We start from the raw sequence: 14,889 nt of genomic DNA, 5'->3' as shown, positions 1-14,889 counted from the left end.
GACCAGAATAAATTTCAGCTACATACAATATTTGTAAGAAATTTTTCCTACATTGTAACTTCACATGTTGAATTTTTATAAAAGTAATATTTTTTTCCTTAGCTGCCATTGAAAATTTAGGTGAAATTTTAGTAGTATTGTGGTCTCTGACTCAAAGTACATAAGCATGTATATAATCCCTGAGAACTAGCTGCAAAAAAGAAGTGAAACAAAAGGAGTTTTTTCTTTTACCAGATTTATAAAACCATTGCACCCATGGTTTGTTTATGTAATGAGTAATTTTAATTATAAATAATCTTCTGAATGGTATGAAAACAAAAGTCTTAAATGTGTTGTAGATTTTAGAATACAGATTTTCTGTGACTCGGTTTTGAAAGAGTCAGAATAAATTGGGCTTCTGTTGTTATTTTTATCACTATAAATAATGAAGACTCTATATGTTTTCTACAATAATCTGATCAAATGCTATTGAGTATGGCTTTTAAATAGTTTCCTAAAATAATAAATGAAACTCAGCTTGATATTTTGCCTTGTGGAGACTTAAAAAGGCCAAAAACCTCACTCAGCAAATGTGATTATAAATAAATTACCCAAAAGTGAGAACTATCAGCTTTCAAAATGAGTGATCACTGCTGTAGCCTGAGCAGTTGGATATTGGTATTTAAATATTTAATAAATGAGCATCTTCATTTCTCAGTCATCAGCAGGAGTTGGCTCTGTACCATTTTTTAAACCTGCTTAGATAGAATATTTATATAAAAATGCTGATCTTAGAAGTCTGGCTGAAGAACTTGAAGCAACATTTACAAGAAAAAGTTCTTAAAATAGCTTTCAAATTCACTTAAATAATAATAAACTTCTAAATTCTTCCTCAAAAATCAGTTCCCAGGCTCAAAAATATTTAGCCAGATAAATTATGATCTCTTCTATCTACCTAATAGTGGTTGTATATATAGTTCAGATTTTGAAGAATGTTGAAAGCCTTTGTTCAACTCCTCTTCTATTAGCCTTTACTTTTATGTGTTAACTTGTTTTCTTAGAAATTCATGAGCAATGAGGAAAAGTGGAATTGGATCCTGTGTAACTTGGAGGAGATTTACTTAGAATAGGCCTTAAAGTGATCTTCAAATACTGAAATGATAGCTGGGAACAGGAATAGAATAATCTGTAATTTTCATTCACTACAGATAAAAGAAGTAATGGGCTGCCATGGCAGGTGAAGGAAGTTTGATTAGCTATCAGGAAAACCTTTGTGAGAAGAACACTTACATTTAAATAGGTTATGCAGGGAAGCTGATATCTCCCTTCTTGGAAGGTTTTAGGAAGAAATTAGACAATTAACTATCAGGAATGGAATAACTCCAGCTGATTCTCTTGCTGCAAAATGGTGAAATACTGGATGTTGTAATCGTGAAGTATGGAACGTTCATTCTCAGTCCTGTTTGCTGTAATTTCTCTGATATTTAAGCAGTCTGTGCAAGTAATATAAAATGATGTTTTGGAAGCCCAGTTAAAAAAAAAAAAAGGCTTAAAAGAGAAACATAAAGTTAGTTTTAGAAGGCTTGGGGCAGGAACTGCAGGTACTACATATATTAGACAGCTCTAGTCACACAACAGCCAAATGCTTTTGGTTTACATTCTTTTAAGATCCCAGTCTAAATATTTCTTACCAAAAAAGGTCCTTGCAGAATCTGTATTTTAGTACTTGTAACAGTGTTTAATATTATGGTCTATTCTGATGTTTTTAATAGCTTATTTTGTTTCTTATAGAGCTGTTATTTCTAAACAGGATGTCCTGGAGGTTTATGGAATTTTTCTTTTTAATTTGAGGTATCTCTTTGTTATAGCTCTGCCAAGCATTTGGAGCACTGATGGTGAATTTACAATTCCAGAGCAAAAGCAAGCAGAAAATAATGAGGAACTGGCCAGCTCTTATGAAAGGAAGTTGATCGAGGTAAAGTTTGTACTGCACAGATTTTACGGATTTGTAATTGTAAAACAAGGTTTGAAGCTTAAATAGGTTTTTTATTTAGTTGATATCTTTTTTCTTCGGGAATGTAAAAGACCTGATTTTTTTCTTCAGAAATAAAAAACCTCAGATAATTAAAAGTACTTTTCCTAACAGGGGTACATTTTCATATGCTGATAATGAAATGAAGATTTTATAAAATAAGCAAGTTCATTCAGGTTTTAACTGATGATGTTGAAGTTGAAATCATCCCAGACAATAGATTTGAGGTTTTCTGTAAGTTACATTACATAATTAAAGGCATGGCTGTGTTGGCAGTTGAGCTTTATTTAAGATCATAGTGGAATCTGTAGCTTTTTCTGTGCTTTCATGCTGGTTTCTGATTGCAAACCATGTTTCATTTTTGTATTGCTTATTGAATACTGCAGAAAGGAAATGGCTGATAGAAGCTACTACTCCTGTTGATATGACCATGTTAGAAAAAGTTCCTAAGACAAGATTTACTTTTAAGATTAATGTAAAAGTCATTAAAGGAAAAAAAAAAAGATAGATTAGGGTTTCATCCTAAATTTGAATACAAATTATTTTTAAGAAAAAGAAAGTAATGAAATTTAGTATCTAGTACCCATATCTGCTATTAAATATTAAAAGAACATTTTTATAAGAAGTAAAATAATTCTCTATGTCTTTCTCTTTCCCAAAATACTCTGAAATTGGATATCCACATTAACTGATTAACATGAAGATGACTAAAAATGCAGGTCATGGATCAAAGAGCTTCATACAGTTCTTCTAAAACATGCATACTTGGTTATCCTTATAGGACCATGTGAAACTGTAGGGGGATAGAATACAAGAAATATAAGAAAATAGTGTAGAAAGTAATCTCACCCCTAAGGAGCTGCAGCTGGGCCAATTATCAGAGATCAGGAACAGGCCTGACCTTAACCGGCCACAGGTGTAAGCAATGAGAAGAAGATGCTATAAAAGAGTGGGGTGGCTGGGTGAGAAGGGAACTGGAGTCAGTGGCTGCTTTGGGAAGAAGAAAGAGTCAGTGCTCTGAGGAGCTGCCCATGAGAAACACCAAGAAGGTTTGGAACTTTTGTGATAAGGAGACAACAGCATGGAACCCCTGCAGTAAGATGACAACATGAAACTACTTCTCTCCCTAGTGCTTACCTTTGCTTGAGTTCTTCTGACTCCTTTCCTCTGTTCTGTACCTGTCAAGAGAATATCTTAATTAAGAACCCAGGTAAAACCTCCCTGAGCTGTGGAAGGCTCCTCAGTTGTTCCACGTTTGTTCTGTGTGCTCAGGGGTTTGGTGCTGGCACTTCTGAGTTTGTGGCAGTGGGGACACAGCTCTGGATGTAACCACAGAAAAGCTTTTTTGCCAGTGGTACTGGGAAGAGGTGGGCTGCATCTCTTTCACTTATTAGTCTCCAGCAGGATCCTCACATAGTCCAAACAGGATATAACCCTGCTCTGAGCGTGAGTGTCAGTCTCAGTAAACGCTGGCGGGACTGGGCACAAAGGACAAAGAGTGGGAATTAATGCAAACATGATAAGAATTTCATTAAATGTGCACAGTTCCCAGTTTATTTTGAGATGAAAGCTTCAGCTTATTTTCTGCTAATTGGTTTTGAGGAAACCCAATCTGTGCTTACCTTGTATAGTGAGAGTGAAAAACCAACCAAGCAAAAATCTACACAACAAAACCAAACCAGGCTCTCCTGGTTTAGGGCAAATTGTCGGAGGAGACTTCTGAAGTGGTCTTTTTGAGGAAGCAAATTCAAGCAGCCCCTCCTCCAACCAGTTTGGGAGGTAAACCTCCTCGAGAAAAGTGGAAAAAAATGTTTGTTTAACAAGCAAAGTATTCACAAGTATAAAAAAAGGAATAATATTAAACAATAGAACCTTTTCTTCTTCCCCCTTTGCTCTCTGAACCAGTCCTAAAGGTGCAGAACTCAATATCCAGCATAAACAGAAAGGACAACTAGGGATAAAGTCATAAAGTCGCCCTAGGACACAAGCCCAAACCAAAGCAGCTCAATGCCAACCCTATTCCTAAGTCTTTCAGTCTGTCTTGAACCAAATAACTTGTTTGCAGAAGGAAGTTCTCTTCTTTCTGAGAAGAGAAAATGGAAGTTTTGAAGCAGAAAGCAAAGTTTGAGCATTTTGATGCCTGTATCAGTAGATTTTTTTGGAACCATATCTGCCCTTTTGCATTTTACTGTTTTTCACTTGTAGAAAAATTGAGTTGTTAATAGGATGCCTGCTCTGTTTTGCAGCCCTTTGGCCTTGTTTCTTTTGAGAAAAAGTTGTATAACAACATTGATTTTTGGAAAGGAAATTTCATGGGAAGAATACACCCATGCTTCCACTAAGAGTAAAAAGAAGCAACTTCCAGTTTTGTCAAGAGTTTTTTGGGAAACACTTTGTTTTGTATTTTGTGATCATTGGGGAAAAATGCCTATGCCTGACAAAAAGTCATTAATTCAGATGCAGCTTGTGCAAAAACCTCTATGAAGTATTTGCTGCAAATAAGATTAAAAAACCCTTGGGTTCCACTAAAACACTCTGTAAGAAAATCACTAGTTTTTTATTGTTGCAATTTAAAATTTATTTTATTTTACCTTTATTGTGTCTTTGATGTTAGGTGTGTTTTTCTCTATCTAGAAGCATATCCTTCCAAGACAGATTGTGTTGTTAGATGCTTAGTGAAACATTCCTGGCCTGTTTTTAGTTTACTGCTTGGTCCTTTCTCTGTGCAACATGAAGTGAGACCTCCCTGGTCCTTTGCTGTGCAACATGAAGTGAGACCTCCCTGGTCCTTTCTCTGGAGACTGCTCTCAACTGTGGCCACGCTGGGCAGTGTAACTGCAGTGCTCTCAGTCTCAGGTTTTCTTTTGACAGCTCTAAAGAGTTCTCTTAGTGTGGAGCTTCAAGTGTTTACTTTAGCCTCACTTCACCTTCCTGAGAAGGGTTTGGGTTCTTTAAACTGTTTTCTCATATAGGAAGGAGCAAATCTAAATGATCCTCTGTCCAAGGGAAACTTAGCTTATTTATACTTTATTTTTCTGCTTCAAGCATATTGTTATGAAGAAAAACAACTGTGAAGATTATTGAAGTCCCAGCAGGGAAATGTATTGCTTAAGCTTCAATGTGGATTGAGTGATGTGACACTATGAAAATGTAACTGAAAGGATATAATTATAAGGAGAACTCTTTGTTGTTTTAGCAGACTTTGATGCAGGAAAAATTAAAGGAACTTAAATTAATGTTGTTTTTCATTGCTCCTTTTGATTTGGTGTGATGGTAATGCATTTTTCTTTGACAAGGGAACGTATTGAAGTCGGTTAATTGCTAGAAAGTGACACCTGCCAGTTGTCCTTTTGATAATATAGAACAAGTGATTTGTTGTTTTATTTGCTGTTAAATTTCCTTTTTATTATTTAACTTTGCTAGGTATACTTACAAATTTTTGCATTACTTGTAGTGTTTTGAGAGAGTTGTTGAATTTATATGTTAATTGAGTCTGCAAGTAGAAAGTTATTTCAAGGGCATCCAAATCAGAGAGAGACAAAATAGTCACATATCAGTCTGGATTTTGTTCTTCTAATAGACAGACCCTGAAAAACCAAACATGTTTTCAGATATGCAAACTACTGAGATCCATTAGTAAATTTTTATGTTGCTTTTGGTAACCAGCAGTATTGCAGCTTGTGAATTTGCAACTAGTTATTGCTGTATCTCTGTACTTGAAATGCAAGGAAGTTCTGCCTTACACTCAGGCCCTGTGGAATTAACAGTGACCTGTTAATATTAACCTGGTAATCTTAAATGTTACTCCACCCACTTTAAATTGGAATTAGTGGTTAAGCTAGTATGGAAAATGATTTATCTAGAATTAATAGTATTATATTATTGTTTACTCTAGTATATTGTTGATGTAGTTTAGCTCTTTTTGCATGTATATTTCAGTGATGAATTACTGGGTTTGAAGGAATCCCTCTAATATAAAAAGAAATTGGAAAAGAATGCTTGAAGTTCACCTCGTGAAAATAATTTTTATTTATAATCAGTGATGTCAGATTCTGGCTTGTCAAATTGAGGCTTTTTTTGTTTGCCTTGATTTTGTGAAGGGTGCAGGTTTGTGTGGAACAAAGCATGAAATTAAAAACAGGCACTAAATTAAACTACTTTATTTTGGGGAACTTCTCTGGGGAAGAGGGAGAATGCAGAGTAATTCAAGAAAAGGAAATAGTGAAATTCACAGATAGTAATGAACTGCTTCCAGGAGGGAAACTATGAACTCTTGAGAGATTTGGCAGTAGTTCAAGTCTGTGTGCTATTGTTGAGGTGCCTGGATTGAAATTCATGTTGTTCAGCTGTGCTCTCATGCTGTCACCCTGCTGTTCTCCAGCTCTGGGTGGGGGAGGAGGAGGAGGAGGAGGCATTCCAAGAGGTGCTGGAACAGGAGCAGGTTTAAGCATGGGGCAGGAGCAGGTTTAACCGTGGAGCAGGTTTAAGCACGGGACAGGAGCAGGTTTAACCATGGAGCAGGTTTAAGCACGGGACAGGAGCAGGTTTAACCATGGAGCAGGTTTAACCATGGAGCAGGTTTAAGCACGGGACAGGAGCAGGTTTAAGCACGGGACAGGAGCAGGTTTAAGCACGGGACAGGAGCAGGTTTAACCATGGAGCAGGTTTAACCATGGGACAGGAGCAGGTTTAACCATGGGGCAGGTTTAACCATGGGGCAGGAGCAGGTTTAACCATGGAGCAGGTTTAAGCACGGGACAGGAGCAGGTTTAACCATGGAGCAGGTTTAACCGTGGGACAGGAGCAGGTTTAACCATGGGGCAGGTTTAACCATGGGACAGGAGCAGGTTTAACCATGGAGCAGGTTTAAGCACGGGACAGGAGCAGGTTTAACCATGGGGCAGGTTTAACCATGGGGCAGGTTTAACCATGGAGCAGGTTTAACCATGGAGCAGGTTTAAGCACGGGACAGGAGCAGGTTTAACCTTGCTGCTGGGGCAGCCCAGGAGAGGCGCCCAGCAGTGCCCACATCTGACTGCTGGGACTTCCATCCCCCTCACTGCCCCAGCCCCTGGCACTCTCACTACATCCTGCATCACTTGCTGCTCTCTTGACTTAAAATGCAGTGCACAGCCCCAGCCACGCTCAGTGTCCAAAGAGGCCACTCTGTTTCCCTGTGAGAACAACCTGTGCCACAGCCTGACTCTGGTATTTTAGACTCCTCTGACCTCTCCCAGATTTGCCTGGAGTGATTGACTTCTAGGTCCATTCCTATTAAAACTCTGACTAAGGGTGAAGAATACATCACTTATGAATTATTGACAAAGTTTAATGCAGTTTGGGCATTTTGCAGTACTGCCTGTTCAAAATATTGTGATTAGTTAGTACCTGTTGAGTGCTGCATTCATCAAAGAATTAAACTGAGAACAGAAGTCAATGGGTGTTTTATTAGAATCAGTTGTCATATGATTTGGAGTGATAAGAATAAAATTTGACATGAAATTGTATTTTGTCCTATTCAATTCAATATCAAAACTGCATTTCAAGGTATGAATCAAAATTATAGCAACGTCTGTTCTTAATGATCACTTCAGACTACCACATTAGCAGTACTTGGAGTGTAAAAAGAAATTGATATACATGTAAGAAATTACATAGTGGGATTTTTTTTGCCCAATTTAGATCACAGTTATCCCCTGGCTTTGCTTTTCAGGTGGCTGAAATGCATGGGGAGCTGATTGAATTCAATGAGAGGCTGCACCGTGCTCTGATGGCCAAGGAAGCTCTGGTGTTCCAGATGAGACAAGAACTCATTGATCTGAGAGGGCCGGTGAGTATTTGTTTATTGCACTACAGAATATCCCTCTGGAATAGCTCAAACATGCTCCTCATGATGAAATATCCATTAGCTTGTTAGAAATAACAGATCTGTAAAGAATTGGCTTTGAACAATTCCTTTCCTCTTAACTATTCCAGATTATGCGTTTTGCATTTTCCATTTTCCTTTTAAAAGAAAGAAGATACCCTTTCATGTTTATTCTAGTTGTAAAGTTAGGTAAAAAGCTATTTCTGTTTTGCTCTAAATGCTCTTGTAATCTGGTTCTCTAACAACTTCTTCTTCCTTTGATTCTGCAGGTATTAGTCCATCATTGCATCATTATGAACTTTTGTACTTATGTCATGTTTTGTAGGAGCACAGCTGAAATCAAATACTCTTGTGTCCTTCCCTTGGTAGAATATTGGTTGTAAAAGAAAGTGATCAGTAGGTTTTATGTGCTTCATATTTTCCCATAAATGGCTTATGGCCACAAAGTACTTTGTTTTAGCATCCTTTGCACATAAAGCCCTAATAATGGTACTCTTGCCTGCATTTTCTATATCTTTCAAAATTACATGCTTTTACAAACCCCAATTTGTTTCTTTACAAAACTGTAGCAAATTGTAACATAAAGGACTCACAAGGGTGACATGTTCACAATCTTCTTGCAGGATTTTGTTTTTCTTTTATTGCTTGTCAGGAATAGTTTTTATTGGCATTTATAGAATTGAATGTTGAATTGTAATTTCCTTATAATATTATGCTTTCTTAATTGAAAACATAATAGCCACTGTTTGGAAATCATTTCTTTTTTGTAAATAAAGGTCCCTGGAGATTTAAGTCAAACATCTGAAGATCAGAGTTTATCAGATTTTGAAATGTAAGTTTCATAATTCACAAATTTTTCTCTTCACACCATCTCTGGGAAAGGAGAATAAGCAGAGATTCAATAATTTGCTTTTCCTCTATTATTTCCAATAACTGCATTGTTAGCTGTGGTGTTTCATTGTTAAAAAGCATGGAGAGCTGCACAGTGCATGCCCCAGTGTAGTTAATAATACTGAACTCAAGGAGTTTAGAGTTAGTAAGATTCCCTTGGAGTGCTTTTTAAATGCCCTAGGTCTTGGTATTCTGCCAAAGCACCAAGAAGTTTCTGGTTTTAGTCCTTTGGGTTTGAAGGGTGTTGGTTGCTATTCATCATATGATGGACTTCCTCATTTACAGAATAGCTCCTAATTGATGCTTCAAAAGACCCCAAAACCCCCACAAGGAGCCCACCCCAGATCATTTGAGAGTGTTGTAATTTGGAATTTTGCCTTTAGTAGTCAAACTAATGAATCTTGCTTTTGTGGATGAGGGGTTGAAAACGTAGCTGATGTGTTTGAATAATAGAAATTTAGAGATGGATGACAAAGAGTGAATGGAAATGGCTTCTGCAGAATTGTGCACTGCTCTTCTGTTATTTAATGGACTTTACCTGAGATTTGTGGCTGAAAATGTTGAATTTGTTGAAGTGAATAATTTTTGCTTCATGTGTATAATCAAATGTTGTCAAATGCATGCTGTGAAAAAAACCCCAAACCCCAGAAAACCTGCAGAAAGAATTGTTTCAGTTGGGTTAATTTTAGGGAATGTTTTTAGATTCAGAACATAAAAAAAGTTCAGGCAGAACTCCAATTTTTCTGTTTCTTCATTTGAAATTTTAAGTTGCTTTATTGATTACTTTGATCATTATTTAAATCATTGCATGTAGTTGCTTTGCAATTCTTATACATAAATATGATTCCCTGTTTGAAGTTTTTCTCTCTCCTCCTCAGATCAAATCGTGCTCTCATTAATGTTTGGATTCCCTCAGTCTTCCTGCGTGGCAAAGCTGCCAATGCATTCCATGTTTACCAGGTGAGTGAGCCAGCTGAGCAGGGATTTTGGGTAGAAGTTTCTGACTAAAGTAGCACATTTTAATAATTTAAAGCTCTGTGTATAATTTCATTAGAGATCAGCTAATGAGCAGCAGCAGTAACTTCATATATATTCATCCATAGGATTGTGTTGATTATTCAAATAGCATATTTTGAGGCTTGACTTGTAGTAGTTTAATACTTTAAAAGCATGCTAATAAGATGACTCCATTGGTCAGGGAGTGTAACAATTCAATATTAATCAGTAAAGCCTTCTTCAGTATGCATGTACGTGTTTTACTTCAGTTTTGGACATAACAATGACCAGAAACATTGCTTGACAGACAGATGTGGTTTACTGTAGCAGCTCACTTGAAAACATCTTGAATAATGAAACAATTCTACACTGTGTGTTATTGAACATGTTCACATTGTGTTCTGCCTCAGGCAGGTCAGAATTTAGGGGTTTGTGCTCCAGCCTGACTTGTAGCTGAAGCATTGAAATTTTATACTGTTCCTTGATTGTTGGATTCTTGGTTTCAGAGCAGTGACCCCTCCATGGATAGAGTGGCAAGGTGAACTTCAGACACTCTCTAATGTGCTGTCCTAGGCTATTTACATTTCTTTATTTGTGGATTGTTAGCAGCTGCAAAATTTCTCCACTTTAGTTTCAGCCACATGTACTTAGTTCTGAACAAGATTGCTGAAGCTTGTTAACATTCCTCTCACTCACTCTGAATGATGTTTTTTTTTGTAGAATTTTGAATCATTTATGAAGTGTTGGCAGGTAGTTGAAAAATACAGGAAAACACCCACCCTTTGGCCAGTAAAAGACAATGAAAAATAAGACTTGAGGTAATGGAAAGAAAAGCCACCAGGATGGGAACAGTTAGTAATTTGTTCAAAAGCACTGAATAATCAATCAAATAGAGATGCACAGGTGTGTGAAAACCCAACTTGTTGACAGGTGTAATATTTTTGTCTTTGACTTTCACATATTTCTCCACTCTGCTGTCACTGGCTACAGATTCTCAAACCCAGGCACAAGTCTGCCAACACAGAAATTCTTAAAAGCATCGAGATCTCACCCCACCTGTTACTTTAATGATGTTGCAGCCCCATGTACACCAGAAGAGCTCTGGTTTCTACTGCTTCCTTCCTAAGTTGCTCTGTGTTGTTTTTCATCCTGCTTGAGCAGGTGGGGTAGACCAGATGGTCCACTGTGGTCCCTTCCAACCTCACCCATTCTGTGAAGAATTTAATGATTTTTTAATTTTACTTGTAACTCTGTATCAAATTAGGTTACTAAAGAGTTCAGTATTTGTCATGAAGTTTGACTGGACATGACTATACAAGTGGGTGAATACAAGAAGAGGGTGGATACAATTCCAGAGCATCTCAAGTAGTTTGGAAAATTATCAAATTATCAGTTCCACAGTGTCTGTTATCTGTTTTCATGGACTTCAAAAAGCTTCTGAAGATTATAAGAACTAGGAGAAGTAAATATGGGTTGCTGTGCCTCTTCAAAATCAATGCCAGTTTTGCACTTGTGCTTCTTAAATCAGGAAAAGAAATTAATGACCTGTTAATTTGTATATCAAGAAGGTTTGACCCAGACAGGATAAGAATAGATTCCTCCTGCAGGAGTTTTCTTATTGTGCTTGCTTTTTAAATTTAATTTTATGTTTTTAAATTTAATGTGGATTTGTAGTGCTGTTCTGAAGGGCATTTGAAAGCATTTCTTTTTGTGTCATGTTAACATCTGTTTTGGATGTTCAAAATCAGTGCATTTTTCATCCTTAAAAAATCTCAGATGTTGCTCTTCAGTAAATATAGCAGGAAAAGTTTCCAGCACCAGGATACTTGTCACATAGTTTCAACCATCAAATAGTTTCTTTAATTTCTGCTGAGGATTAAGGATTCTGGACAAGCTCAGAAATAAAACTGCGGACTCTGAAAGCAAGCAGCATTTTATAATTAATCCTATTAGATGTGGAAATTTCAATCAGACCTCTGTATTTGTAGAGTTACACTGCACTCTTGCAGTAGTGTTTAACTGGCAGAATTAACTGGTTATGAATCTTGAGGATTTCAAAACAAGCTCTGAAAACGTGGCCAAATTTTATGCTCAATTTGAATGGCTGAGTTCAAGGGGACAGTTGTGAGCAGCAGATAATTCAGTGCCCCAGTTTAGCACTATCTGTTACTGTCTTAAAAATTAACAGAGCTGGGGATCTGTATCATTCAGCTGTGGATGTTAGAACAATTAGAGGGTGTATAAATTTTAGGGGAAAAGCTATTTAAAATTGGATGTGCACTTCAGTGCAGTTATTGAGTTCAATTAAAAATATTTTTTCACTTGTTTTTTCAGAATATAAAATAGTAACAGAAAAATGCATATTTTATAATCTCTGTTCACCATGGAGTTGTTATGGGTTATTCTCATTCTGGATTTTTCCTTGTGGAGAATAGCAGATTGTCTGTTTTAAATGAAATGCCAGTAGCAGATCTTCTTGAATAAATTAGGCATAAATCTCCACATGCAGTGCACCAGGAATTCAAAGGTGAAATAACTGAAAAGTGACTGATAAATAGCTTCTGGGTTGCATACCACATAGTTTAAAGTAGCTAATCTGACATAATTTTAAATAGGATTTAAAGAGGTCTGAAAACCAAGTTGTTACAAATGATTAGGAAAGGGATAGACAAATAGGAAATGCTATTATGCTGTGTATAATCTCTGGTTTATCTGTGTGCAGTTCTACTCCTCTCCAAAGAAATATATCAACTCCAAATAATATGGGTGGAAAAAAAAAAGATTTTTCACTGGCAGAGCATATTAGAAATTCTCAGCCTGCAAGAAAGGCAACTGAGAGGGGAATGCAATAGCTATCCTTCAAATAATGAAGGAAATGGAGACATTTTAACTGTTTCAAAATGCAAATTGGGGCATCCATTGAAACTATTGCCTTGCAATTTCCAAACAAGTGCATGACAGTGGTCTTCTCCACAGTGTATAATATGGGGTAATACTGAAAGTTTATGGGATAATACTAGAAAATAATTCAGCTAATTAAATTGAAGGAAAATCAATCCAAACATGAAGACATTACTTCTTTCTAAGGAAATCCCTAGATAGTGATACTTTGGAATAATAAATACCACTATACCTTGTATTTATATTTAAAGTGTTCTGGATAAAATACATTTCATCATTTTCTAAGGAATTTTCTGAACTGTTGGGATCAGTGTGCCTTGCTGTAAGAGCAGGGTGCAAGAAACTTGGAGGTGATTTTAACTAAACATGAGTTGCCTTTGGAATCTTATGCTAATAATGACTAATTTAATCCTAAAATGGAAATATTAAGTATGATGACAAAATATCTTTCCTTCTAACTAATGCTTATCTTCTGTGCATGGCAAGCTTATTCTAAATGTTTTCAGAGCACATCCTCTCTATTTGTACTTGCTCAAGTTTGTTTTGCTTCAGGTTTAGTTCTTGACTCCTGTCTTGCCATTCATTAGCACTGACAGATTGCTAGTACAATTAATTTTGCACCTGAGTAGAAAAAATAATTAGATGACCAATTGATGTCTTTATAACCAATCAACAAATCAGAAGGATTGTTTGGACTTCAGTGGATGAAATTATCCAGGCTGTGCCAGGAGCTCAGACTAGATACTCACAACCATGTCTTCAGCAAGAACATTAGGCAGTTATCCAAAAGAAGGTTCAGAGGTTTATTCTCTTACAAAGTTTCTGATGGCCATTACTGAGTGGCAGACTGATTAGTTATAAACATTACAGGACACAGCCATATATAGAGAAATTAATTTGTTTTGTTCCAAGTCACACTTATGGAAGCCCAGTCTGTTAAACAGACAATTTAAATATTAGGTGACTTTTTAAAGCCAGGGTCATGGTGGCAAAAGTCTTCTCTTCCAAACAACCTCTAGTTAGATAGAAACGATTTAGTTTCTCTAGGCTGCTTTCTAATGACTGCTATATGTGATCTCTGCAGTTTGATGCCCATCTTTTTTGTGTGGCAGACATTGCTCACCATTAGAAAATAATTTCTTGTCTAATATATTCATGGGCACACAGACAGAATCCAGATCAGAATTAAAAAAAAAAAGGCATTTTACCTCTAGATGGTGATAGTTAGATGCAGTTTCTTTAGTGTGTAAAGCAAGTTGATTATTGCAGTAATATTATTTTGTCATATTTCTCAACTGTAGAGTATCTTGTTTTCATATACATGTGGATTCCACTTCCCTGTGAAGTGTACAGCAAATGCCATTAGTCATGCCTTTTGTTGCTATAATTATCAATGCCTGACACTTAAGATAATGAAACTGAGATTTTATGATTCCTAAAGTGATATCAGTATTTAAATGGCTTCTTGCAAATCTGCCTTGTTTGCAGAGCAGTGAACACTTTACATTATAAACCAAATAAGTTCAAAGATTAATATGCTAATCAGACAAGACTGTTACTATTTGCATATGAATAGGAAACCCTAAGACTATAATCAATAAACATTTCTTACAATTTTTTTATTCCTTTGACTATCTTCAGTCTTGCTGTTTAGTATTGGCTGACATATTTGCTTATAATATTTCTTTTTACTTTACTCTAAATGATGTTTTAAAACCTGTTATTTTTCTCTGCACTTCCTCTGTGAAGGAAGAGCAGCACACTTTCCTATGAAAGGGCTTTTATCACAGGATTATTTAGGTTGGAAAACACCTCTAAGATCATTGAGTCCAACTTTTCCCCACCACTGCTAAGGCCACCACTAACCCATGTCCCCAGAAGCCACATCCTCATGGCTTTTAAATTCCTGCAGGTGTGATGACTCCACTGCAGGTGGGGCAGCCTGTGCTGGACAGCCCTTTCCATGGAGAAGTTTCCCCATCATTCCATGGAAACCTCCCCTGGCACAGCCTGGGGCTGGTTCCTTGTCCTGTCCCTGTTCCCTGGGGGCAGAGCCTGACCCCTCCCGCTCCAGGTCCTGTCAGGGAGTTGTGCAGAGTGGGGAGGTTCCCCTGAGCCTCCTTTGCTCCAGGTGAGCCCCCCCAGCTGCTCCCCACTGGAGTTGTGCTCCAGCCCCTTCCCCAGCTCCGTTCCCTGCTCTGGACACTCTCCAGCCTCAGAGGAA

The 14,889-nt window shown here is 37.1% G+C and overlaps 1 protein-coding gene across 1 annotated transcript in view; it reads left to right on the top strand.

The window, feature by feature from the left end:
• Positions 1–14,889, top strand: part of SNX29 (sorting nexin 29) — a 98,243-nt gene that overhangs the window by 34,459 nt on the left and 48,895 nt on the right. The window contains exons 15-18 of the mRNA XM_066560742.1: positions 1,848–1,954; positions 7,725–7,841; positions 8,654–8,709; positions 9,647–9,728. Coding sequence (XP_066416839.1) covers positions 1,848–1,954; positions 7,725–7,841; positions 8,654–8,709; positions 9,647–9,728 — 362 coding nt within the window. The remainder of the gene's footprint in view (positions 1–1,847; positions 1,955–7,724; positions 7,842–8,653; positions 8,710–9,646; positions 9,729–14,889) is intronic.

The sequence above is a fragment of the Molothrus aeneus genome, chromosome 16 (genome assembly GCF_037042795.1).
Source record: "Molothrus aeneus isolate 106 chromosome 16, BPBGC_Maene_1.0, whole genome shotgun sequence".
NCBI classification, from domain to species: domain Eukaryota; kingdom Metazoa; phylum Chordata; class Aves; order Passeriformes; family Icteridae; genus Molothrus; species Molothrus aeneus.
This window is presented reverse-complemented; position numbering and strand designations above follow the sequence as displayed.